The sequence below is a fragment of the Hylobates moloch genome, unplaced genomic scaffold (genome assembly GCF_009828535.3).
Source record: "Hylobates moloch isolate HMO894 unplaced genomic scaffold, HMol_V3 SCAFFOLD_17, whole genome shotgun sequence".
In the NCBI taxonomy this organism is placed as follows: domain Eukaryota; kingdom Metazoa; phylum Chordata; class Mammalia; order Primates; family Hylobatidae; genus Hylobates; species Hylobates moloch.
This window is the reverse complement of record NW_026652292.1, coordinates 16382742-16408141: the sequence shown is the minus strand read 5'-3', so window position 1 is coordinate 16408141 and position 25400 is coordinate 16382742. Positions and strand designations below refer to the sequence as shown.

General features: G+C 42.8%; 4 protein-coding genes across 4 annotated transcripts; 2 read left to right on the top strand and 2 right to left on the bottom strand.

Moving 5' to 3' along the window:
• Nucleotides 1-3497: 3497 nt before the first annotated feature.
• Nucleotides 3498-4213, bottom strand: LOC116456737 (TATA-box binding protein associated factor 11 like protein 2-like). The gene is given in 2 exon segments (XM_032135544.2): nucleotides 3498-3982; nucleotides 3985-4213. Coding segments are annotated over 2 exon segments (714 nt in total).
• Nucleotides 4214-11384: 7171 nt separating this feature from the next.
• Nucleotides 11385-11957, top strand: LOC131381673 (histone H3.Y-like). The gene has a single exon (XM_058430165.1). It carries the CDS (start codon nucleotides 11385-11387, stop codon nucleotides 11955-11957), a length of 573 nt encoding a protein of 190 aa, XP_058286148.1.
• Nucleotides 11958-15715: 3758 nt separating this feature from the next.
• On the top strand, nucleotides 15716-19562 carry LOC116456736 (uncharacterized). Its single transcript, XM_058430101.1, is given in 6 exon segments — nucleotides 15716-15938; nucleotides 15941-15982; nucleotides 15985-16116; nucleotides 16856-16965; nucleotides 17879-17909; nucleotides 19258-19562. Coding segments are annotated over 6 exon segments (843 nt in total).
• A 4519-nt stretch (nucleotides 19563-24081) lies between these two features.
• LOC131381654 (TATA-box binding protein associated factor 11 like protein 2) lies at nucleotides 24082-24678 on the bottom strand. The gene has a single exon (XM_058430124.1). The coding sequence runs from the start codon at nucleotides 24676-24678 to the stop codon at nucleotides 24082-24084; it is 597 nt and encodes a 198-aa protein (XP_058286107.1).
• Between the last annotated feature and the right edge of the window lie 722 nt (nucleotides 24679-25400).

Genomic DNA, 25400 nt, shown 5'->3' with positions numbered 1-25400 from the left:
TTAGCCAAACTGAAGAACGTCCTAATGCGCTGTCAATTCACAGATCATTACAAACAATTTTTGAAACTAAATCACAATGTAATTTTTGGAGTACGATTCTAAAGAAATTTGAACAATCTGGTAGTATTGCTATCACAAAACAAGGTTGTTCAGCTCTTTCATCTTTAAAAACAAACAAAAACATGATGTAGAATTGTCGCATTTTACCAAACAGCAGTATGCTCCTTTGAATATGTGACTAAGAAAAGCTAAGTAATTGGGAAAAAAAATAAAGGAAACATCTCATCTGTCTCATTAATAGTTTCGTTGAGAAAAATTTATTTTTAAAAAAATGCTAGCTATGTCTTGATATTTCTAGACATGGCAATAAGTTGAAATTTCATGAATCGCCTCTCTAATATTCATGCTGCTTAAAAAACTATTCCCAAGATTTGACCGCATTCATTTTATAAAAGCCCTGCCCTCTTCTCCCCTATATATATATACTAACATTCTGCTTTGTACCCTCTTCCATAGGAAACACAAATCCATCAATTGATCATTTAAGCCTTTCTAGTTTGGGTACAACTTTTTGTGAGTTGTACTTGTAAGCTTTGTACTTTATACTTCTAAACACTAGACCCTAGATAATATGTGCTTGGGAAAATTGGAGCTAGCTTGCTTAAACTTTATTTAGACATATGCTAATTACTTGTGGAGGGCAAAGGCAGGCAGTGAAGATGTTAAGCTTATCCCAAAATAGTAAATTATGGAAAATAGTCAAGTACAGTCATTTTATTTATTAGGTATCTTGTCACCACTTTACCAGCACAAAGCAGAGACCACAATTTTCTAGGCAATATCCAAATGTACATTATGAGATAGACTTTAAGAATAGTAGTAATGAAGCTCCAGGAAAATCTTCATTGTCATTAACATGTAATACAATCACCCATGAAAGCTGTCAAATATTTCTCCTGGAAAGATACCACTTTCTACAGATTTCTTTCTTGAGAACTGTGGCTGTATGATATTATATATTGAAAAGATTTAGTATGTGATTATTAAAAAGTCAGGAAACAACAGATGCTGGCAAGGCTGTGGAGATATAGAAACATTTTTAGAAAGTTTATGAGAATGTAAATTAGTTCATCTATTGTGGAAGACAGTGTGGCGATTCCTCTAGTATCAGAAATACCGTTGGATCCAGCAATCTCATTACTGGGTATATACCCAAAGGATAATAAATCATTCTACTATAAAAACACATACACATATATGTTTATTGCAGCACAGTTTACAATAGCAAAGACTTGGAACCAACCCAAATGCCCATCAATGATAGACTGGATAAAGAACCTGTGGCATATATACATCATGGAATACATGGCAGCCATAAAAAGAATGAGTTCGTGTTCTTTGCAGTGACATGGATGACAATGGAGACCATCATTCTCAGCAAACTAACACAGGAACAGAAAACCAAACACCACATGTTCTCACTCATAAGTGGGAGTTGATCAGTGAGACCACATGGACACAGAAAGGGGAACATCACACACCGTGGCCAGTCAGGGGGTGGGAGGCAAGGGAATGGAGAGCATTAGGACAAACACCCAACGCATGTGCGGCTTAAAGCCTAGATGATGGGTTGATAGGTGCAGGAAACCACTATGGCACATGTATACTTTTGTAACAAATCTGCACATTCTGCGCATGAATCCCATAACTTCAAGGAAAAAAAAAAAAAAAAGAATGTGTAAGGACACTGAACCTTCTCAGCTAATCCAATTTTCCTCTCTGAGAAAACAACACTGTGTTCCTGCTCCTGAGCTGACCTCTGAGACCTTGATGGGAACTTGTTTCTGTCTTCAGCAGTTCAGCCTTACTCAGACCCCACTGAAAGTACTGAGTCCTAACAGGGGCCAGAAAAATGTTCTAAGTTTGTGTGCGGAATCACCATCAGCACTACTCTCTGCAGATGTTTGTCTCAACCTCAGGCTGCTTGGGCCAGGTTCTTTTTTCCTCTAGTGTTCAGAAAGTACTAGACCTGCCACATCTGCCAGAATACAGCTTTGAAGACCACTCAATGCCATGGAAAAGGAATGAGCTGAGAGCAATCTAAGACTGGGAGATAATGAGTCTCTTGGATCTTACTTCTTTTGGTTGCTCAAGCTCTTTAATTCCTGAGAGAGCCCTCCCATCTCCATCAGTTCTGCCAAGAACCTGTACCCTCCTTGTATCTCTAAGACACACTGGTTTAACTTGTTGTACGCCTTTACAAGAAAGTTGGTAAAATAAAAGGAAAGCTAAACAATGTCAGAATATGAAGGTATGAAACAGAATTTCCCCATACTTGGTAAAGTTTAGAAATTTGTGTAATACCCAAAGGCAGATTCTATGTACAATAAGTCCTATTTTAAGAGCAAAAGCTGAATGTATGAGGAAATACAACTATATTTTATGGGGGTATCTTTGGCTTCAGGAAGAAAGAGTACATGTTATTCTCCACCCAATATTAGAGCTGAACTATGGAGTCTTTTCGATTCTTTCGGCTTATACTCTGTGATTCAGGGGGCACATGGCAAAGCTAAACAGACTGAAATAGCACCATGGATATCTGTGAGCTGTGCTGGGAAGGTTCACAGTGATTCCATGATAAATCTCAGGTATTTATTCTATAAAGAAAAATTACTCTTTTGCATCATAAAGGTAAAGCAGAGTATGTACAAGTAGAGCATGGAATAACTTTGTCACTCGTGATGAACCTACTTGGTCCGATATTTTAATAACTTCTCCCATGTCTCTGTACTCAGGTTTGATTTTCTGAGTGGATCATCGGTAGAATGAATAAAATCAAGAATACTCTAAAGCAATGTTTTGAAGTAAATTTCAGTGTCTCTGGAAGCACTGGCCATATCACCATATGTAGCAAACATGAAGTATCAATAGGCTCTCTCTATGCCTTTTAAACTACATATAGGTTCATTACAAATGGTGGCGTGAGGAAAGGTGGTTTTGGAATTGGTTTCTCTCTAGTCTTATATGATGCATCTATACAATCTTACATTATAAAAAAGTAAAGGATCACTTGCTGACATAAAGCACAGTAGGCAGGAATAGGAGAAGAGTCAACTAAGAGAGAAAAATGCTTTGTGATTTAATTTTTATTTCTGCAGTTTGGAAAAGAGTTTAACTGTTTTTGTGATGACTCACAAAAATACATATGAGCATGAAAAATACACAGGACAACAATTGGGAAACATTTCTGGAGACACAGCTACACCAGGCTTCAGCATGAAACCATACAAATCTCCTGGAAAGGGCTTCCCTCTCTGAATGCAGCTACCTGTCCACAGGATGCTCAAGGCCCAGGCACCTTTATTCTTCCAACTAGAAAGACATACAAAAATGCTTCAATATGAACTCGGAGGCCCAAACATTTAGCCAAGGCTACTGTGCAACAATCTGCTGTCTTCATCCAGATAAGGCCAACTTCAAATTTTAAGACACTGAGATTATGGGTAAATCCAGGGTAGACAGAGATGCAGAAGCTCCAGCAAACCCAGTCCTGTCATTGGAAGATGAATGCAGTACTTATTCCTGCACAAACAGACCCTTCCCTCTGGCCTTGGGCCTAGAACATGATTTTTTTTGTACTTGCTGTTGGGGAAGAGGCCCTTGGGCTTTAACCTGCGAACTGCCTCCCTTAAATGCTTGGGCTGCAGTGGGGTCGTTTCTCCCCACATCTCACACACGTCCAGGGCCTCTGCCACCACCTCTCCGACGAAGACCTTGGCTATTCCAGCCATGGCAATGGCCACGTTCTCAAGCACCGATCTGCCAGTGATAGACTGCATCAGACCTGCAATGCGTGCTTTTGGGAAAGCTGAACGGAGAAACACTTTGTAGCGGGCCAGCTGCTCCTCAGACATGGCAGACAGCAGGGTTGCCATCCTCTGAGCCTCCTCCGCATCCACGGTGGGCTTCCTCTCCTTCTTTCTTTGGTATCTGTTTTCAGTCTTTTGGCTGCAGGAGGAGCTGAGGCTGAGGCTTCATTGTCACCTTCTGTGAGGTCCATGACATCCTGACTCCTGAGCTCACTTTCCTGACCCCTGGCTTCTTCCAAGTTCCCATCTAGGTCCTCAGGGATTCCATCCTTGTTGCTGCCCTTCAGACCTCGGGGCATGGCGAACATCTCAGCAGACACACCTGTTTGTCTGCCTGTCTCCATCAGTGAGATTCAAGTCTGCTCCGTGACAGCAGCTGTAGAAGCAGAAGTTCCGGCTGAGGTGGTTTGATTATGGATCTGCAGTGAGAACCTTTCAAAGATTTTAGCTGCTGTGTTTCTGCTGAGCCATAGTTTAGCCACAACTGGACATAGCTCCCTGCCTCCCACTCCCACGCACAAACACACACACTGGTTTTTCTCACTTCCACAATGTGAAGAAACTTGTGGATGGAGAGTATATTAGTTTTAGATCAATGCAGAATAAATTCTCACAAATTCTGGATATTTAAAACAAACCCCAGCTCACAGGTCAGAAGTTCTACTAGGCCAAGTGACTGCCAAGTGACTGCTCAGGGTCACACGAGGGACCTCCAGGACGGGTCTGGCTGTGTGGTCGTTGCCTTCACCTGAGAAGGGTCTGGCTTCGATCTGATTCGAGTTGGTGGCGGAATTCGATGCCTTAGGGTTCTGAAACCCAGGCCCACGTGTTTGTTCTGCCTGCTGCCGTGAGGACACTCTCAGCTCCTACAGATGTTGCCCAGGTCTGGGCTGTGCGGCTCCCTGGGTCTGCACAGCCAGTGCTGAGGAATCACCCACAGGGGAATGGAATTTCAGGGAGGTTCAGTTCCTTATAAAGAGCTCAGATGATTGAATTAGACAAAGCATTTAACAGCTATTGGTTCAAGGTATTCCTAATCTAATCAGGGGTCTGGGCGGGCTCATCAATTCAAGGTTCCACCCACACTCAAGGGAGGGGCAGACGCAGGGCTAGACTCTGAGGGGTGGGAAATGCAGGGGGCATTTAAGAATTCTGAATTCCTCACAGAATCGCAAACTTCACATTTCACAGCAATAAAGAAAACGTTTACAGTAAAAATGAGACATTTTATGAAGTTGTACATTAGAAAACTTAAATGTCTGAGAAAAAAATCTCTAACTCATAGGGAAACAAGTGGTTTATCAGATACTCTGAAAACAAACTGGGCTGGGTGAGGGGAATATGAAAATATTATTTCAATTTTTTTTTTTTTTTCTTTTTTATTATACTTTAGGGTTTTAGGGTACATGTGCACAATGTGACAATGTGCAGGTTTGTTACATATGTATCCATGTGCCGTGTTGATTTCCTGCACCCATTAACTCGTCCTTTAGCATTAGGTGTATCTCCTAATGCTGTCCCTCCCCCCTACCCCCACCCCACAACAGTCCCCGGAGTGTGATGTTCCCCTTCCTGTGTCCATGAGTTCTCATTGTTCAATTCCCACCTATGAGTGAGAACATGCGGTGTTTGGTTTTTTGTCCTTGCGATAGTTTACTGAGAATGATGTTTTCCAGTTTCATCCACGTCCCTACAAAGGACACGAACTCATCATTTTTTATGGCTGCATAGTATTCCATGGTGTATATGTGCCACATTTTCTTAATCCAGTCTATCGTTGTTGGACATTTGGGTTGGTTCCAAGTCTTTGCTATTGTGAATAGTGCCGCAATAAACATACGTGTGCATGTGTCTTTATAGCAGCATGATTTATAGTCCTTTGGGTATATACCCAGTAATGGGATGGCTGGGTCAAATGGTATTTCTAGTTCGAGATCCCTGAGGAATCGCCACACTGACTTCCACAATGGTTGAACTAGTTTACAGTCCCACCAACAGTGTAAAAGTGTTCCTATTTCTCCACATCCTCTCCAGCACCTGTTGTTTCCTGATTTTTTAATGATGGCCATTCTAACTGGTGTAAGATGGTATCTCACTGTGGTTTTGATTTGCATTTCTCTGATGGCCAGTGATGATGAGCATTTCTTCATGTGTTTTTCGGCTGCATAAATGTCTTCTTTTGAGAAGTGTCTGTTCATGTCCTCTGCCCACTTTTTGATGGGGTTGTTTGTTTTTTTCTTGTAAATTTGTTTGAGTTCATTGTAGATTCTGGATATTAGCCCTTTGTCAGATGAGTAGGTTGCAAAAATTTTCTCCCATTCTGTAGGTTGCCTGTTCACTCTGATGATAGTTTCTTTTGCTGTGCAGAAGCTCTTTAGTTTAATGAGATCCCATTTGTCGATTTTTGCTTTTGTTGCCATTGCTTTATTTTATTTTATTTTATGTATTTATTTTTGAGACAGAGTCTCGCTCTGTCCCCCAGGCTGGATTGCAGTGGCCTGATCTCAGCTCACTGCAGCCTCTGCCTCCTGGGCTCAAGCAACTCACCTGCCTCAGCCTCCAGAGTAGCTGGGTCTAAATGTGCGCGCCACCACACCCGGCTAATTTTTGTATTTTTTAAAGTAGAGGGGAGGTTTCACCATTTTGTCCAGACTGGCCTTGAACTGCTGACTTCAAGTGATCTGCCTCCCTTGGCTTCTCAAAGTGAAGGGATTACAGGCATGAGCCACTGCGCCCAGACTTCAATTTATATATTACATATATATGTATACATAGGACACAGAGAAGCACCAAAGAGACATAAAATTATGTCAGGCACAAAGATATAAATCACATTTTGGGAAAATTATGTTGAGAAATGGCATAAAAGGTACTTCAGAAGATAAAGCAAACAGTCAAATATCTGACTTTTATAGAGCTTTTGTTTATTCAAAAATTTTTGGTAGAAGATAATAAATTACTGGCCAGGCCCGGTGGCTCACGCCTGTAATCTCAGCATTTTGGGAGGCTGAGGTGGGTGGATCTCCTGAGGTCAGGAGTTCAAGACCAGCCTGGACGACATGGTGAAACCCCTCTTTACCAGGAACACATATTTACATCGGAACCTTTGTAAGTCATGTAGGGCCTTTCCTTTCCAACATTTACTAGTACTGAAGGCATGATCGGTAGGTTATAAGCACAAACAAAGGGCAACTCAAAGAGGGAGAAGCATCCAAAATTTGAAAATTAACCCCCGAAATAAAACAAACACAGATACATAAACTTCTCATAAAAATTAATTGCCATATACAGTTATCTCTCACTATACTCTAAAAAGACACTGAATTTATCTAAGCTTTATATACTCCTCACTTTTCTCTTAAACTCTAGTGGGTCTCTATCTAGAGAGATAAACACTCTAGAGAAAGGTCTAAATTAATGACTTCTTAAATGAAAAGATAAGAAGGCCATGTGCCCCCCAAAATATGCAAGATAATCGAGGCATAAAGAACAAAATTTAATGTTGATTTATGTTTATTTTTATCTAAGGAAAAAGAATTAAATTAACTAATATGTATATACAAAATGACTATAGCCCATAAATAAAGCTTATACATAACAACATATATATGTTGGGCTATTCCAAAATGTTTTACTGGCCGGGCGTGGTGGCTCATGCCTGTAATCCCAGCACTTTGGGAGGTTGAGGCAGGCAGATCACTTGAGCCCAGGAGTTTGAGATCAGCCTGGACAACAGAGCAGAACTTCTTCTCTATAAAAAATACATAAATTAGCTAGGCGCGGTGTGCATGCCAATGGTGCCCACTACTTGGGAGGCTGAGGTGGGAGGATCCCTTGAGCCCAGGAGGCAGAGGTTGCAGTGAGCAGAGATCTTGCTACTGCACTCCAGCCTAGGTGATAGAGCAAGAACCTATCTCATTTTTTAAAACAAAAAGCTCTTACTGATAAGATGCAAGTGGAAAAAAATAAGAAGAGCCTCCTAGACTAACTCTTCGAAAACATAAACCTCACAGATGATAGTAACTTCAGCCATCCACTCTCTTCTGAATGGATTAGATAGATTTCCACAGAAACCTATGGGCCAGATCCAGGTCATATTTTATAGTGCCCCAGAGAAAAATTACAGACACTTTGTACCCTACAACACACTTAGCTGCCTTCTAAGCATCAATGTTAGGAACATATTTGAATTGCTTTTAAAAGGATAAAAGCATTTAAAGTTTTTCCCATGAAAATAATTATCATTCTTTATCCCATTACTATAATTCTTGCTCTGAAATCCCTTCTAATTTTCTTAAACATTTCTTCCATTTCTGTCTATGCCCAATTAAAATTTTTTTTAATTATGTCAGAATCACCATTATTATTTTGCAGAATGTATACAAAGGCATTCATAACAAGCAGAGCCTTTCCGGATGCACCCATAAAGGTGCTGGCAGAGGAAAGTGGTAAAACTGTTACACCCCAAAACCATTATGTGGCTCTAATTGTTAACTTAAGAATAAGAAACATACTAATTAGATGGCTGTTTTCTTGATCCCTGACATCCCCTTTGTAGACAACAGACTCAAAAAACTATTTTTCAACAAATATTTATTGAACACTTTCGACATGCTATGTATCCTGCAGGAAATGCTGTATTTATGAAGTTGAACTGTCCTACCCTAGAAATTTCAAAATCTGACATTTTCCAGTATTATTCTCAATTTTTTTAACATTAGCTATGCTGGAAATTTCTTAATGGATTTGGTTTGTCAGAAAACCAGTCAATGTCTTAGAGGCTCTAAGTCTATCCAGTATAGTTCGAGGCTGGTTTCTTGTATAGTTACTGCTTTAATTATTACACAGATACTGAATGTGGATACATAATTGACAGTGCCTTAGATATTCAGATACCATAAGTTTTTCATTTTGTTATCATTGAATTTCTTATTGAGTAGAAAATGCTTCTGCACAACAAAAGAAATAATCCTCTTAGTAAACAAACAACCTATGACATGGGACAAACTATCTGCAAGCTATGCATCCGACAAAGGACTAATAGATACAGAATCTACAAGCAATTCAAAAAAACAAACAAGAAAAAATAAATATAATCCCACTATAAAGTGGGCAAGTGATGTGCATAGAATTTTCTCAAGAGACTATACAACAATGCCCAAAAAAAAAAAAACAGAGGAAAAGATGCCCCGCATCGCTAATCATCAGAGAAATGCAAAGTGAAACCACAATGAGGTAACACCTTACCCCACCTGAATGACCATTACTCAATAGCCAAAAACAATAGATGTTGGGGTGGATGTGGTGAGAGGGAATGCTCAGGCACTGCTGTGGGAATGCAAATTAGTGTAATCTCTGTGGGAAACAGCATGAAGCTATCTCAAAGTACTCAAAGTACATCTCCCATTCGATCCAGTAATCCAAATAGTGGGTAGACACACAAAAGAAAAAGAACTCACTCTACCTAACAGACCTGCACACATATGTTTATCCTAACACAACTCACAATTGCAAAGATATAACATAAACCTAAGTGCCCACCAGCTGATGAGTGAGTAAAGTTAAATGGGGTTCATATATGCCGTGGACTACTACTCAGCCATAAGCAATGAAATCATGTCTTTTACAGCAACCTGGATGAAACCGCAGGCCGTTATTCTCAGTGGAGTCATTCAGGAATCTACAGCCAAATGGTGCACATTCTCACTTAGAAGTGGGAGCTAAGCTGTGGGTAGGAAAGGCATACAGAGTGGTAACATGGACATTAGAGATTCAGAAGTGGCAGGGAGACGGGGGGATGAAAAACTGCCTACTGGGTGCAATGTAGGTGTAGTAGTCACGTGACGAGCGCACTAAAATTCTTGACTTCAACACTATACAATTCATGTATGGAACAAAAACCACTTATGAGTGGTTTTTACAATTAGCTTGTATAACTAGACAACTAGAAAATAATGATACTAATCTCTAATTTAAAAAACGCTAACAGGAATGTATTTTGTAATATTGATGTCATGAAATCTATCATTCTGTGCGTGAAGTCTGCATTGAATTGAACAGTAATTTTTATTACAGGTATCACAAAAGTTCATTAAGGGTAAATTGAAATAGACTTCACCACCATACAATTCATCTATGGTGCCCAAAACAATTTGGTACTGCTAAAGCTATTCAAATAATGAAATGTTTTCAATATTTACTTAGCTAAGCTGTGACCTTGGTTCAGCAATTCAGTGAGGTCGCAGCTGGCTTCTCAGGACCTCATGGTGTTTTCATCCTGGGCAACAACAGGATAGCTCAGTTCAGGCATCAAATCCACATTCAAAGTGGAAAAGAAGCCAAAGGGGGCATCAGTGACAGTCACATGTCACCGTTTTCTCAGAACAGCTTTGCCTTCCCCAGGAGGCTACCAGCAGATTTGCAGGAGCATCACCTTTGAGGAAAAAATGCCCCAGGAGAATCCCTCATAGAAGAGTGGCCATTTCTGGTTTCCGTATTCCCCTTCCCAGTTCACTTCATCCTCATGGGACCTGATGAAGACCTCATGATCTCAAGCCTTGGTGTTTTTCCACAGACATGTAAGTTGTCTAACATGCAACTTGTTTTTGTTTTTGTTTTTGTTTTTGTTTTTGTTTTTGTTTTTGTTTTGAGATGGAGTCTCACTTTGTCACCCAGGCTGGAGTGCAGTGGCATGATCTCGGCTCACTGCAACTTCCGCCCCCCAGGTCCAAGCGATTCTCCTGCCTCAATCTCCCAAGTAGCTGTGATTACAGGTGCATGCCACCACACCTGGTCAATTTTTGTATTTTTAGTAGAGTCGGGGTTTCACTGAGTTAAGCGAGGATGGTCTCAATCTCTTGACCTCATGATCCACCCACCTCAGCCTCCCAAAGTGCTGGAATTACAGGCGTGAGCCACTGTGCCTGGCCTAACATGCAACTTTAAGTAACTATTTCTTGATGTAAATTTTCAGAATCCATTCGGCACCCAAAACGGTAAGTGACAGCTCTCATTTACCATCCCTCCCACAATGCACAATCCAGAGGTCTGTCCCTCTCTCCCGTGAGGAAGAATGCAGGGACTTAATGGGCTTTCACAGCCTTGATTAGGTTAAGCATCTGCTGAAGCACAGCACGCAGTGGAAGGTAGCTGGGTGGGTCTAATCCAATCATCCAAGCCTCCTATAAATGACTGAATTTGGCTGAGATCACAGAGATCTCCAGCTAGAGCAAGACTGCCCGGGAGAAAGATTCCCCACTGCTGTGTGCAGACCTAGGAATCCCAACGCTACTCAAGGAGACTGAATACAGGGACCCCGGACCCACTGATCAGTGAGCTGGTAAGTATGGGGCTGGGTTGGAAGGGGCTAAGTGTATGGGAGCATCTTCTGCACAGATCCCAACAGACTCTCTGAATCTTGCCCACAGCCCCACCACCGTTACTGTCTGGTACCAGCACTGCCTGCGGTTCACCAGGCTCAGCCCAGTGACAACGGAGAGGCCACAGCCCTACACCATGGCTCCCATTAAGCAGACCGACCGCAAAGCCACTGCCTGGCAGGCCCCCAGGAAGCCCCTGGCCACCAAAGCCGCCGGCAAGAGGGTCCTGGCTACACGAGGGATCAGGAAGCCTCACCGCCACACGCTTGGCACCCTGGCGCTGCACAAAACCAGAAAGTACCAGAAGTCCACGCAGCTGCTTCTGCACAAGCCACCCTTCCAGCACCTAATGCGCGAGATCGCCCAGGCCATCAACCCAGACCTGCGCTTCCAATGTGCGGCCACTAGCGACTTCAGGGGAACAGCGAGGCCTACCTGGTCCCCCTCTTTAAAGACATCAACCTATGTGTTATCCATGCCAGGGGTGTCACAGTTATGCCCAGAGACATGCAGCTGGCCCGCCACCTCCGCGGAGAGGGTGCTGAGGAGCCCACGCTCCTGGGAAACGCTGCCCCCCAGACGGCTTCGTCTCCGTTTGGTTGTGTTTTTCATCGTCTCTGTGTTAATCATAGTTCTGATATTAGCAGTTCTCTTCACTTTTGGTTTTATGTCCCTCATGGGGTCCAAAAGTAGCCCTGCACATGATTAGGAGGAGCAACAACACAGGCAGATATAACGGGTATGAGTGTTTCTGTTTTCTTTTGTTTGTAAACTTTCCATCTACATTGAGGGTCTAATGCATTCATGTCAACTGGGAATTTCTCACTGAACGCCTTTCAACAGTTCATATCAGGAACAATTGTGAAAAAAATTTGTTCATTAATATTATTGAAAACCAAATAAATTTCTTATTGGTGGCAAATAGATAATGTCTCCTGCGTTTGATCAAACAGCAGATGCGATTCACACTTTGACTTTTCCTGTATGCAGCTCCATGTTCTCAACGTTCCCTGTCTCCTGGGCTGTTCCTGTGTGTGTTTGCTATGAACATACATTACACCCTACTTTCTAAAATGTGAATAGAGTCTCTATACACAAGTCATTTCATATTGTGGGAGGGAAAAACCAGTGTGGATCTGTTTGTGGGTGGGAAAGGGAGAGAGGCACCCGTTAGAAGTCCGATGCAGCCTCTCACCAGCAGCTGAGCGTCCTAGAACACGGTCATAGCCGTGGCCATGGCTGGAATGATACAGGTCTTGGTTAGGGAAGTGGTAGGAGAGGCCCTGGTTGTGTTTGAGATGTGGGGAGACATGCCCCACTGCAGCCCAAGCACTGGAGGGAGACCTTTCTCAGGGGACAGCCCAGTGACCATTTCCCAAACACCTACTACAAAACAAAGTCATCTTCCTCTGGGCCGAGCCTAGAAAGAAAGGCCTGATCTTAAAGGAGAAGGTACTGGTTCCGGTCTTTCTATGACAGAGCCCTCTGTAGGCTGGAGCTTCAGTATCTCAGCCCATCCTGGACTTATCTATGACTTAACTTCTTTCTTACATCTTACCGTAGTCTCACCCAGATGAAGGCAGCAGCCTGATTAATAATGTCATCCAATCATATCTGTATCTCACATGGGGCACAACAGCTTCTTTCTATGATCAGAGAGTATTTTGGGAGACTGGGGTTGGTGGATTGCTTGAACTCAGGAGTTCCAGACCAGCCTGGGCAACATGACAAAACTTCCTCTCTACAATTAAAATGGAAAAAAAAAAAAAAGGAAAAAGCTAAATGCGGTGGTTGGTGCCTGCTGTTTCAGCTACTCCAGAGGCTGAGGTAGGAGGATCTCTTGAGCTCCAGAGCTGGAGATTAGAGTGAGCTGAGATGGAACCACTGCCCTCCTACCTGGCTGACAGAGTGAGACCCTGGCTCAAGAAAATAACAATCATTATCATCATGTTTGGGTCTCTGAGGTCCATGTATGAGGAGGCGTTGTTCTAGGGCTTCCTAGTTGGAAGAACAAAGGTACACGGGCCTTGAGCATCCTTTGGATGGGGAGCTGTTTTCAGAGAGAAGACAGAAACCCTTTTAGGAGACTATAGTGGATTCACACCAAATCCTGAAGTGGATATAACTTAGGATTTTTGCTCATATGTCATTTTAAGGAGATACAACAAAGTCTTCCCTTACAATACTCTATCCTGAAGGTCCTGGGCTTTCTAAGCGTACTGGAGTAGTTGCCCTTGTAAACATTTAATACTTTTCCATAACTTTTCCTGGGGAATCAAGCACCTCCTTTCCAGCTTGTAAAAATAAAAATGAAATTTAAAAAGTTTTCTTCTCTAAAATGACTCTTTTTACTTTCCTACCAAGACTGTTTCATGTCGGGGAGTGACGTTTGATGATGTCAGAATGGTAACACACTCTAGGAGCTGCATGGAAAACTAAGAGAAGCACAGACCCCAGATACCCCGTCTAATCTGGGCACTCCTTTCCACGCCTTCACCTCCAAGGAACGGCCCCATTGTAAACTAGGTTTATGGCTGAAATAACATGTTTCTTTCTGTTTTATGTTTCTCTAAAACAGAAATACATATGATGACAATACATATTCTTACTAGATAATGTTCAATTGTTACTTTATTTTCCAAATTATTCTATAAGAACACAAAAATTAGAAATAAAATTCCCTCTCAGCGTAGGATTTGACCATTAAATGTTTTGTGTAATTGAACATCATTTGTAATTATACTGACATGTAATTGACCCAATACCCTGAATATAAGATAAACGGTAACAAATGTATAACCTACTAGAAGAAAACGGGCATATCGTCATTGACAACCGTTAACCCAGTGATTTTTAGAATATGTCCCAAAAGCAGAGACAGCAAGAGGGAAAATGCATAAATGGATTGCATCCAAATGAAAAACAAAAAATCTGCAGAGCCGAAAAAACAATCAACACCATGAAGAGACAGAATAAAAAAGAGAGAAAATATTTGCAAACCCCAGAACCAATAAGGAATTAACTATTTACTGCCCAAAATATACTAGGAACTCCAAGGACTCAAAACCAAGAAACAATACAATTTAAAAACTGGGCAAAGGAACTAAATAATAGACATTTCTGAAGAGAAGCCATGAAAGTGGCCACCAGGTATATATCCATATATACCTGCTGTTACTAGTATATATATATGTATACTCAGTGTCACTAATCTCCAGAGAAATGCAAATAAAAACTGAAAGAAGATAACACCTTACGTTCATTAGAATGGCTATGATCAAAACATCAAAGACAACACTTCTTAATGAGGATGTGGAGGAAAGGGAGCCCTTGCATTATTCCTGGGAATGTAAATTAGGGAGCCATTATAGAAAACAGTATGGAACTTCCTCCACAAACTAAATAAATACAGCTACCATATGATCCAGCAAGCCCACACTGGGAGGGGTATATCAAAAGGAAATGAAATCAGTCTATTGAAGAGATATCTGCATTCCCAATAACAGTGGATACATGTAATTATGCCTTTGCTAGAATCCATGGAATATACAACACCCAAGTGAATCCTAAGGAGAGCTTTGGTGTTGGAGTCAGAGTCGTGTGTCCATGTAGGTTGAATGGTTGTAGACAATGTAGCATTCTGGGGCAGAAAGTTGATAGTGAAGGGGGCTCTGCATATGTGTGGGGAAAGGATACTGGGGACCTCTGTTCCTTCTGCCCAATTTTCACGTGAAAACTAAAGGTTTTTTATAAAATGAGCTCTATTTCTAAAACAGAAATGTGAACTTATTTTGTGAGTATTGATTATCCTGGAAATTCCTGTTCTGTGTGTGGTACATGCATTGCATGCATGGGCATTAAATGTATACTATAAGTTATCAGAGAAGCCTGTGCAATGTGTATTGAAATAGGGGCCTTTGGCTGGTGTGTTGTTTATTTGTTTGTTTGTTTTGCTTTACTCTACTTTGCTTTTTCTCATGAAGCCAGTAGTATGAAAGTAGCAGCTGAGACCTCGGTTCAGCAGCTCAGTGAACTCAGGGCTGGCTTCACGGGGCTTCATAGCATTTCCAAAGCGGGCAGTGGAAAGAAGGCTCACCCCCACATCAAGGTAAATAAGGAACCCGGGGGGGCTTCAGTGACAGGCACATATGACCATTTGATCAAAAAGCCTCAGCTTCCCCGGAAGGCTATGCGCAGATTTCCATGAATGTCGCTTTGGGAGAGAAAAATGCCCCCAGAGCATCCCTGATAGAGGAGTGACCATTTCGGTTTGCATCTTCTCCTGCTGGTAAGTCTGGGGTGGGTTGGAAGGGGCTCAGTGTGCGGGAGCATCTTGTACATGGATTTCAACTCACAGGCTCTCTGAATCCTGTCCACAGCCCCACCGCCCTTGCTCTCTGAGGCCAGCGCCACCTGCAGTGGGCCAGGCTCAGCCCAAGGAGAGGGGAGAGGCCACTGCCCACCCCCATGGGGCCCATCAAACAGACCGCCCGCAAAGCCACCACCTGGCAGGCCCCCAGGAAGCCCCCGGCCACAAAAGCCGTCGGCAAAAGGGCGCCCTCTAAAGGAGGGATCGAGAAGTCTCACCGCTGCAGGCCTGGCCCCACAGCGCTGCGTGAAATCAGAAAGTACCAGAAGTCCACTCAGCTGCTCCAGAGCAAGCTGCCCTTCCAGCCCCTGGTGCGCGAGATCCCCGGGCTATCAGCCGGGACCTGGGCTTCCAGAGCGCGGCCATTGGTGCTTTCAGGGGACCAATGAGGCCTACCTGGTGCGCCTCTTTGAAGACACCAACCAGTGTGTCATCCATGCCAGGAGCGTCCCAATTACGCCAAAAGACATGCAGCTGGCCCACAGCCTCCGTGGAGAGGGTGCTTAGGAGCCCACGCTCCTGGGAAATCCTGTATTGTAAATGGTTTCCTTTGCGTTCTGTTGTGTTTTTCCTCTTCTCTCTGTTAATGATAGATATGATGTTAGAAGTTGTGTTCAGTATCGGCATCATTTCCTGCACGGGGTTTAAAAGTAGCTAAGCATATGATTGAGAGCAAAAACCGAGGCAGAAATCACAGGTAGTGACTGTTTTTCTATTTTCTTTTAATTGGAAATTTTCAATCTACAATGAAGAGTTAATGCATTCATGTCAAGTGGAAATGCCTGAGTGAACACGTGTCAGTAGTTCAAATCAAGAACAACTGTGAAAAAACTGGCTCCTTAATTTTATTGAAAACCAAATCAACTTATTGGTGTCAAACTGATAATGTCTCCTGTGATTGATCAAACAGCAGATGAGATCCACACTTTGGCTTTCTCCATATGCAGTTCCATGTTCGCAATGTTCCCTGTCGCCTGGGCTGTTCCTCCTAGTTTGCTATGAACATACATTGATCGCTACTTTCTACAATATGAATAGACCCTGTATCCACAAGTCACTTCACATTTTTGTGAAGGATTGGCAGAATAACCAGTGTGGGTGTGTCTGTGGTGGGAAAGGGAGAGAGCCACCCTGTAGAAGTCCGATGCATTCCGTCAGGTGCAGATCAGTGTCCTAGAACCAGGTTACTGCCATGGACATGGCTGTAATGACCCAGATCTTTGTCGGGGAGGTGGTAGGAGAAGCCCTGGACGTGTGTGAGATGTGGGAAAATGCCCCTGCTACACCCCGGGCATTGGAAAAACGCCTTTCACAGGGGACAGCCCAGGCGCCACTTCCCCAACATCCAGTACAAAAATAAAATAAAATAATCATCTTCCTCTGGGAAGATATTGGTCTCACCCAGATGAAGGCAGCAGCCGGTTTCAGAATCCCTTTCAATCATATTCATACCTCAGACTAGGCACAGTGGCTCATTTCTGTAAAACCAACACTTTGGGCAGCCAAGGGCGGCAGATCGATTGAGCTCAGGAGTTCCTGTCCAGGCCAGGAATCTTGGCAAAACCTCCTCTCCAAAAAAAAAAAAAAAATTAGCTGTGTGTGGTTGCTGGTGCCTGTGGTTTCACCTACTTGGAGGCTGAGGTGGAAGGACTGATTGAGCTCTGGCGGTGGAAGTCAGAGGGAGCCAAATTGACATCACTGCCCTTCCACCTGGCCAACAGAGTAAGACTCCATCTCAACAAACTAACAATCATTGTCATTATATTTGGTTCTCTGAGGTCCACGCATGAGCAGGTGATTTTCTGGGTCTTCCTAGTTGGAGGCAGAAAGGTGCATGGGCCTTGGGCATCCTGTGGATGGGGAGCTGTTTTCAGAGAGAAAAAAGACATCCTTTTAAGAGACTATGGTGGATTCACACTCAATCTTGAAGTTGCTATGACTTTGGATGTTGTTGCTCAAATGTGATTTTAAAGAGATAAAACAAACAGAAAGACTTCCCTTACAATACTCTATCCAGAAGGTCCCCGGGGGGCTTTCTAAGAGCACTGGAATAGTTACCTTGTAAACATTTAATACTTTTCCATAACTTTTCCTGGGAAATCAACCAACTGTTTTTCAGCTTGCAAAAATAAAAATGAAATTAAAAATTAGTTTTTCCGGCCGGGCGCGGTGGCTCACGTTTGTAATCCCAGCACTTTGGGAGGCCGAGGCGGGCGGATCACGAGGTTAGGAGATCGAGACCACGGTGAAACCCCGTCTCTACTAAAAATACAAAAAAATTAGCCGGGCGTGGTGGCGGGCGCCTGTAGTCCCAGCTACTCGGAGAGGCTGAGGCAGGAGAATGACGTGAACCCGGGAGGCGGAGCTTGCAGTGAGCCGAGATCGCGCCACTGCACTCCAGCCTGGGCGACAGAGCGAGACTCCGTCTCAAAAAAAAAAAAAAATTAGTTTTTCCTCTAAAATGGATTTTTTCACATTCAGACCAAGATTGTTTTATGTCACAGAGTGATTTTTCATGATGTTAGGATGGTAACACACTCTAAGAGATGCATGAAAAACTAGACAGAGAAACACAAACCCCAGAGACCCTGTCTAATTCTTTATTCATTTACACACATTCGCCTCCAAAGAGCTGGTCCCAGTGTAACCTATATTAATGGCTGAAATAACAAACTGATGTGTGTTTCGTGCTTGTCTAAAACAGAAATGCATACAATAACAACATATTGTTAATACTAGATGATGTTTTACTTTTAGTTTATTTTTCAGATCATTGTATTAAAAATATAATGTCCTCTCATTGTAGGATTTGAGCATTAAATATTTTGTGTAATTGAAGCCTATTTGTAATTATGCTGACATGTAATTGCCAAATACCCAGTATATAAGATAAACAGTAATAAATATATAGCAAAAATAAAATGGAGTTCCAGTTTTCAGGGTGACACCTAAGGAAATTCCATGGCATCACTCTATCCTCACAATCAGAAAAAAACTGAAAAAGGAAGGAATCAATATCTCCTTTGAAATCTTTCTGAGTGACGATGTCAGGAGAAAATAAGAAGAGAAAATAAAAAGATTTCATGGTTGTCTATCTTCAAAGTATGCCATCAAGCTGTAGGAACAAAAATGGCATAACACTGGCATAAAAACAGACACCTAAGCCACTGGATAAGAGCAGAGAGTCTAGAAATCAGTCCCTCCATATACAGCCAACTGATAGTTTAAAAGGGTGCCAACAACCCACCACCACAAAACCACAGTTTCTTCCATCAATGGTGATAGGTAAACCTGGTAGACACATGAAGAAAAATGAAATTGGACCCCTTACTGTACACAAGAATAAATCCAAATAAACTAAAAACTTGAAACTATAAACCAACTAGAAGAGAACAGGGGACATCCTCATTGACACTGGTTAAGCCAAAAACTTTGGGAATACGACACAAAAGCACAGACAACAAAAGGGCGAATAGAAAACTGGATTGCATCCAACTTAAAAAAAAAATCTGCAAAGCTGACAAGACAATCAACACCATGGAGAGATAAAATCAAATGAGAGAAAATATTTGCAAACCCTACATCAGATAATGGATTAATTACTGTCCAAAATACTCTAGGAACACAAATGACTCAATAGTCAAGAAGCCTCACCGCGGCAAGCCTGGCACCCTGGCCCTCCGGGAAATCAGAAAGTACCAGAAGTCCAGGCAGCTGCTCCTGCGCAAGCTGCCCTTCCAGCGCCTGGTGCGCCCGATCGCCCAGGCCATCAGCCCGGACCTGCGCTTCCAGAGCGCGGCCATTGGCGCCCTGCAGGAGGCCAGCGAGGCCTACCTGGTGCAACTCTTTGAAGACACCAACCTGTGTGCCATCCATGCCAGGAGCGTCACAATTATGCTCAGAGACATGCAGCTGGCCCGCCGCCTCCGTGGACAGGGTGCTTAAGAGCCCACGCTCCTGGGAAACCTTGCACTCTAGAGGACTTCATTTCTGTTTGGTTGTGTTTTCTTTTTTCTCTTCCCCCTGGAACTGGTAGTTCTGATGTGAGAAATTTTGTTCTGTTTTGGTTTCTTTTCCCTCCGGGGGTCCAAAGGTAGCTAAGCATAGGATTGCCAGTGGAAACGTAGGCAGAAATCAGGTGGCAGTTGTGTTTGTGTGTGCTTATTAGTAAACGTCTCATCTACTTTGAGGCTCCCAAGGCACTAGTGTCAAGTGGAAATGTCTCTGTGAGCGAGTTTCTGTTCAACTCTATAAAATTATAAAGAAATCGGTTTCTGTTTTCTTTACTACGTCTGCATATGGGTTCTGTAAACAAAATAAGTTTCTTATTAATGAGAGCTAAACGGTGTTTATTGCATTTTTTGAAACAATAGATTCAAGGTATATTTGGAGGTTTTATGTATCCGCCTAGATGTTTTCAGTGTTTCCTTTCTCCTGTGCTGTTTCTCCGAGTTTGCTATGAAAATACATTAAACTTTATTTTCTAAAATGTGAATAGACTTTTCTATTTACAAGTTACTGCACATTGTGGAAGCTGTGTGGGTAAAATCCAATGGGGTATATCTGTGTGTTGAAGGGAGTGCGAGGCACCCATTAGGAGTCTGATGCAGTCCATCTCTGGTGGTCTATATCCCGGAGTGTGATCATTGTCATGGCTGGAATGGTCAAGGCCTTGGACACAAAGGTTGTAGAAGAGGCTCTGGACATGTGTGAGATTTGAAAAGGAGATGCCCCTGAGAAAGCTTGCCTGCACGTTCAAGTTTAAGGGCCACATTTTTATCAAGTACCAAAAAATTATGTGATTTCCAGCCCCAGACTAGAAAAGTAATCCTGCTCCTGAGGGAAGAAGTACCGGCTCCATCTTCCCATAACAGAAGACTCTGTGTGCTGGAGCTTCCGTATCTCAGTCTACCCTGGACTCATCCTCGATTTTAACACCTTCCTCAAACTCTGGCAGAGTCTCACCTAGATCATGGAAGCAGCCTTTTTCATAATCACTTTGACTAAATATGTGTTCCTCCTTGAGTGAATGGAATCATTTTTCTACATCTTCCTAGTTGGAAGGAGAAAAGTGCACGGTCCCTGAGCACCTTTCGATCCGACAGCTGCTTTGAGAGCGAAACGCCTCCCAAGAGACTGTGATGGTTTCACACTGAGGCCTGAAGTTGCTCTGCCTTACGGTTATTTCTGGGTTTTCTTTTCTTGTCATAATCAGTTACTAGTTCATATTTTCTGTTGGATTTTTTTAAAAAGAGCTTACTGATGAGATTATGGCTTTCTCATAAAAAATACTACTTTGGTGAAAGTATATTCAAATGAACAATACTTGAATTTCCGGTACTTACAAGTACAATAGTTGAACATGGCATGGTAGGTGAAAGTGAGAAGTAGAATTTGACAAACACCATTTTACCAAACATTATGTTCCCTTGAATATGTGACTAAGAAAAACTAATTAGAAAAAAGAAACACCTTATCTATCTCATTAATAGATTTGTTTAGAAGAAAATATTTTTTACAAAATGCTAGCTATGTCTTGATATTCCTAGACATGGCACTAACTTAAAATTTCATGAATCGTCTCTCTAATATTCATGTTACTACTTGAGAAACTACTACAAAGGATTTGACTGCATTCATTTTGTAAGAGCCCTGCCCTCTTCTCCCCTGTATATGTATGTTAGCACTCTGTGTTGTACTCTCTTCTGTAGAAAACACAAATCCATCAATTTATTATTTCAGCTTTTTTAGTTTGGGTACAATTTTTGTGAGTTATACTTTTAAACTTTTTACTTTGTACTTTTAAAGACTAGACCCTAGATATTATGTGCTTGAGAATAGTGGAGCTAGATTGCTTAAACTTTATTTGGGCATATGCTAAGTACTTTTGTGGGGGCCAAGGCAGGCAGTGAGGATGTTAAGCTTATCCCAAAATATTGAATTATTGAAAATAGTCAAGTACAGTCACTTTACTTGTTAGAAATTTCATCACCACCTTACCAGACACCACATTTTTCTAGGCAGTTTCCAAAGGCACATTATGAGATAGACTTTAAGAATAGTGATGAAGCTCCAGGAAAACTTTATTGTCACTAATATGTAATACAACCAGCCATGAAAGCTAACAAAGATTGTGCCTAGAAAGATACCACCTTATACAGATTCCTTCCTCGAGAGCTGTGGCTATATAATATTACATATTGAGAAGACTTTGAATGTGTAGGGACACTGAACCTTCCCAGCTAATCCATTTTTCCTCTTTGAGAAACAGCACTGTGTTGCTGCTTCTGAGCTGAACTCTGAGATCTCGATGGGAACTTGTTTCTGTCTTCAGCAGTTCAGCCTTACTCAGACCCCACTCAAAGCATTGAGTTCTATGGGGGGGCCGGAAAAATGTTCTAAGCTTGTGTGTCCAATCACCACTGTCAATGCTCTCTGCAGTGGCTCATCCCCACTTCAGGCTGCTTGGGCCAGGTTTTCTTTACTCTAGGGTTAAGAGACTGCTAGGCCTGCCACATCTGCCAGAACACAGCTCCCAAGACTCCTCAGTGCCATGGGAAAGGAATGAGCTGAGAGCAATCTAAAGACTGGGAGATATTAAGTCTCTTGGATCTTACTTCTTTTGGTTGCTCAAGCACTTTAATTCCTGAGAGAGCCCTCCCATCTCCACCAGTTCTTCCAAGAACCTGTGCCCTCCTTGTGTCTCTCTAAGACACACTGGTCTAACTTGTTATATGCCTTTACACAGAAGTTGGTAAAACAAAATGAAAGCTAAACAATGTCAGAATATGGAGGTATGAAACAGAATTTCCCCATGCTTGGTAAAATGTAGAAATTTATGTAATGCTCAGCCAAAGATAGATTCTATGTACAATAAGTTCTATTTTAAAAGCAAAAGCTGAGTGTATGAGGAAATAAAACAACATTTTGTGGAGGTATCTTTGGCTTCAAGAAGAAAGAACAGATGTTATTCTCCACTCAATGTGAGAGCTGAACTGTGGGGGCTTTTAGATCCTTTTTGCTTATACTCTGTGATTCAGGGGGCACATGGCAAAGGTAAACAGACTGAAATAGCACCGCAGATATCTGTGAGCTGTGCTGGGAAGGTTCACAGTGATTCCATAATAAATCTCAGGGCTTTATTCTGTGATGAAAAGTACCCTTTTCCACAGAAAAGGTAAAGTAGAGTATGAACAAGTGGAGTGTGGAATAACTTTGTAACTCCTGATAAACCTACTTTGTCTGGAATTTTAATAACTTCCTTTCCTCTGTTGCTGTACTCAGGTTTGATTTTCTGAACGGATCACTGGCAGAATGAATAAAATCAAGAACACTCTAGGCTGGGCACAGTGGCTCACGCCTGTAATCCCAGCACTTTGGGAGGCCGAGGCGGGCAGATCACGAGGTCAGGAGATCGAGACCATCCTGGCTAACACGGTGAAACCCCGTCTCTACTGAAAATACAAAAAATTAGCTGGGCATGGTGGCAGGCACCTGTAGTCCCAGCTACTCGGTAGGCTGAGGCAGGAGAATGGCGTGAACCTGGGTGGCAGAGCTTGCAGTGAGCCGAGATCGTGCCACTGCACTCCAGCCTGGGCGACAGAGTGAGACTCTGTCTCAAAAAAAAAAAAGAATACTCTAAAGCAATGTTTTGAACTAAATTTGGGTACCTGTAGAAGCACCACAGCAAACCTGAACTATCAATACGCTCTTTCTATCTGTGTCTTTTAAACTGCTTAGATGATCATTACAAATGGCTCTTTGCAGAAAGGTGGTTTTTGGATTCTGTTTCTGTCACCCTAGTCTTATAAGATGCTCCTGTATTATGTTACTTTATAATAATGTAAAGGATCACTAGCTGACATAAAGCACAGTAGGTAGGAATATGAGAACAGTCAAATGAGAGAAAAAAATGCTTTGTGATTTTATCTTTATTTCTGCAGGCTGGAAAACAGTTTAACGGTTTAACTGTTTTTAAGATGACTCACCAAAATCCATACCAGAATTTAAAATACATACAAGGACAACAAATCCAGTGCCCCTGCTCAGGCACAGCCTTCAGGGCAGAATATCACTCGGGAAAAGTTTTTGGAGGCTTCACTTATTGAAACCCAGACATAAGCATACGAGCTAAGGCACAGCAACTCCAGGCTTCAGTATGAAACCATACAAGACTCTTGGAAGGGATTTCCCTCTCTGAAAGCAGCTATCTGTCTACAGGATGATCAAGACCCATGCATCTTTCTTCTTCCAACCAGGAAGACACATAAAAATGACTCAATATGTCCTAGGTGACCCAAATATTTAGTCAAGGCGATTATGAAACAACGCCACAGTTTGAGAAAGATTGTGGCTAAATCCAGGGTAGACAGATGCAGAAGCTCCAGCAAACATAGTCCTATCATAGCAGAGTGGATGCAGTACTTATTCCTGCACAAACACACCCTTCCCTCTGGCCTTGGGCCTAGAACATGATTTTTTTGTAGTTGCTGTTGGGGAAGAGGCCCTTGGGCTTTAACCTGCGAACAGCCTCCCTTAAATGCTTGGGCTGCAGTGGGGGCGTTTCTCCCCACATCTCACACACGTCCAGGGCCTCTTCCACCACCTCTCCAACCAAGACCTTGGCTATTCCAGCCATGGCAATGGCCACGTTCTCAGGCACCGATCTGCCAGTGATAGACTGCATCAGACCTGCAATGCATGCTTTTGGGAAAGCTGACCGGCGACACACTTCGTAGCAGGCCAGCTGCTCCTCAGACATGGCAGACAGCAGGGTCGCCATCCTCTGAGCCTCCTCTGCATCCACGGTGGGCTTCCTCTCCTTCTTTCCTTTGCTATCTGTTTTCCGTCTTTTGGCTGCAGGAGGAGCTGAGGCTGAGGCTTCATTGTCACCTTCTGTGAGGTCCATGACATCCTGACTCCTGAACTCACCTTCCTGACCCCTGGGTTCTTCCAAGTTCCCATCTAGGTCCTCAGGGATTCCATCCTTGTTGCTGCCCTTCAGACCTCGGGGCATGGCGAACATCTCAGCAGACGCAACTGCTTGCCTGCCTGTCTCCATGGGTGAGATTCGGGTCTGCTCCATGACAGCAGCTGTAGAGGCAGAAGTTCCGACTGGGGTGGTTTGATTATGGATCTGCAGTGAGAACCTTTCAAAGATTTTAGCTGCTGTGTTTCTGCTGAGCCATAGTTTAGCCACAACCGAACACAGCTCCCTGCCTCCCCTTCCCACACACGAACACACACACTGGTTTTTCTCACTTCCACAATGTGAAGAAACTTGTGGATGGAGAATATATTAGTTTTAGATCAATGCAGAATAAATTCTCACAAATTTTGGATATTTAAATCAAACCCCAGCTCACAGGTCAGAAGTCCCACTAGGCAGAGTGACTGCCTCCTGCTCAAGGTGGAACAACGGACCTCTAGGGTGGGCCTGGCTGCGTCGACGTTGCCTTGACCTGGGAAAGGTCTGGCTGTGATCTGATTCTGTGGTGGAATTCGATGCCTTAGGGTTGTGAGACCCAGGCCCGCTTGTCTGTTCTGCCTGCTGCTGTGAGGATGATCTCAGCTTCCAAAGTTTCTCCCAGGTCTGGTTGTGGGGCTCCCTGGATCTGCAGAGACGGCATAGAAGAATCTCCCACATGGGGCAAGGGGGGCAGATCTCCCTCTGGCTGGAGAGCTGTGTCATTTCAGGGGTTATAAGCAGAAACAAATGGCAACTCAAAGAGGGGAAACCATCCAGAACTTGAAAATTAACCCCTGAAATAAAACAAAGATACA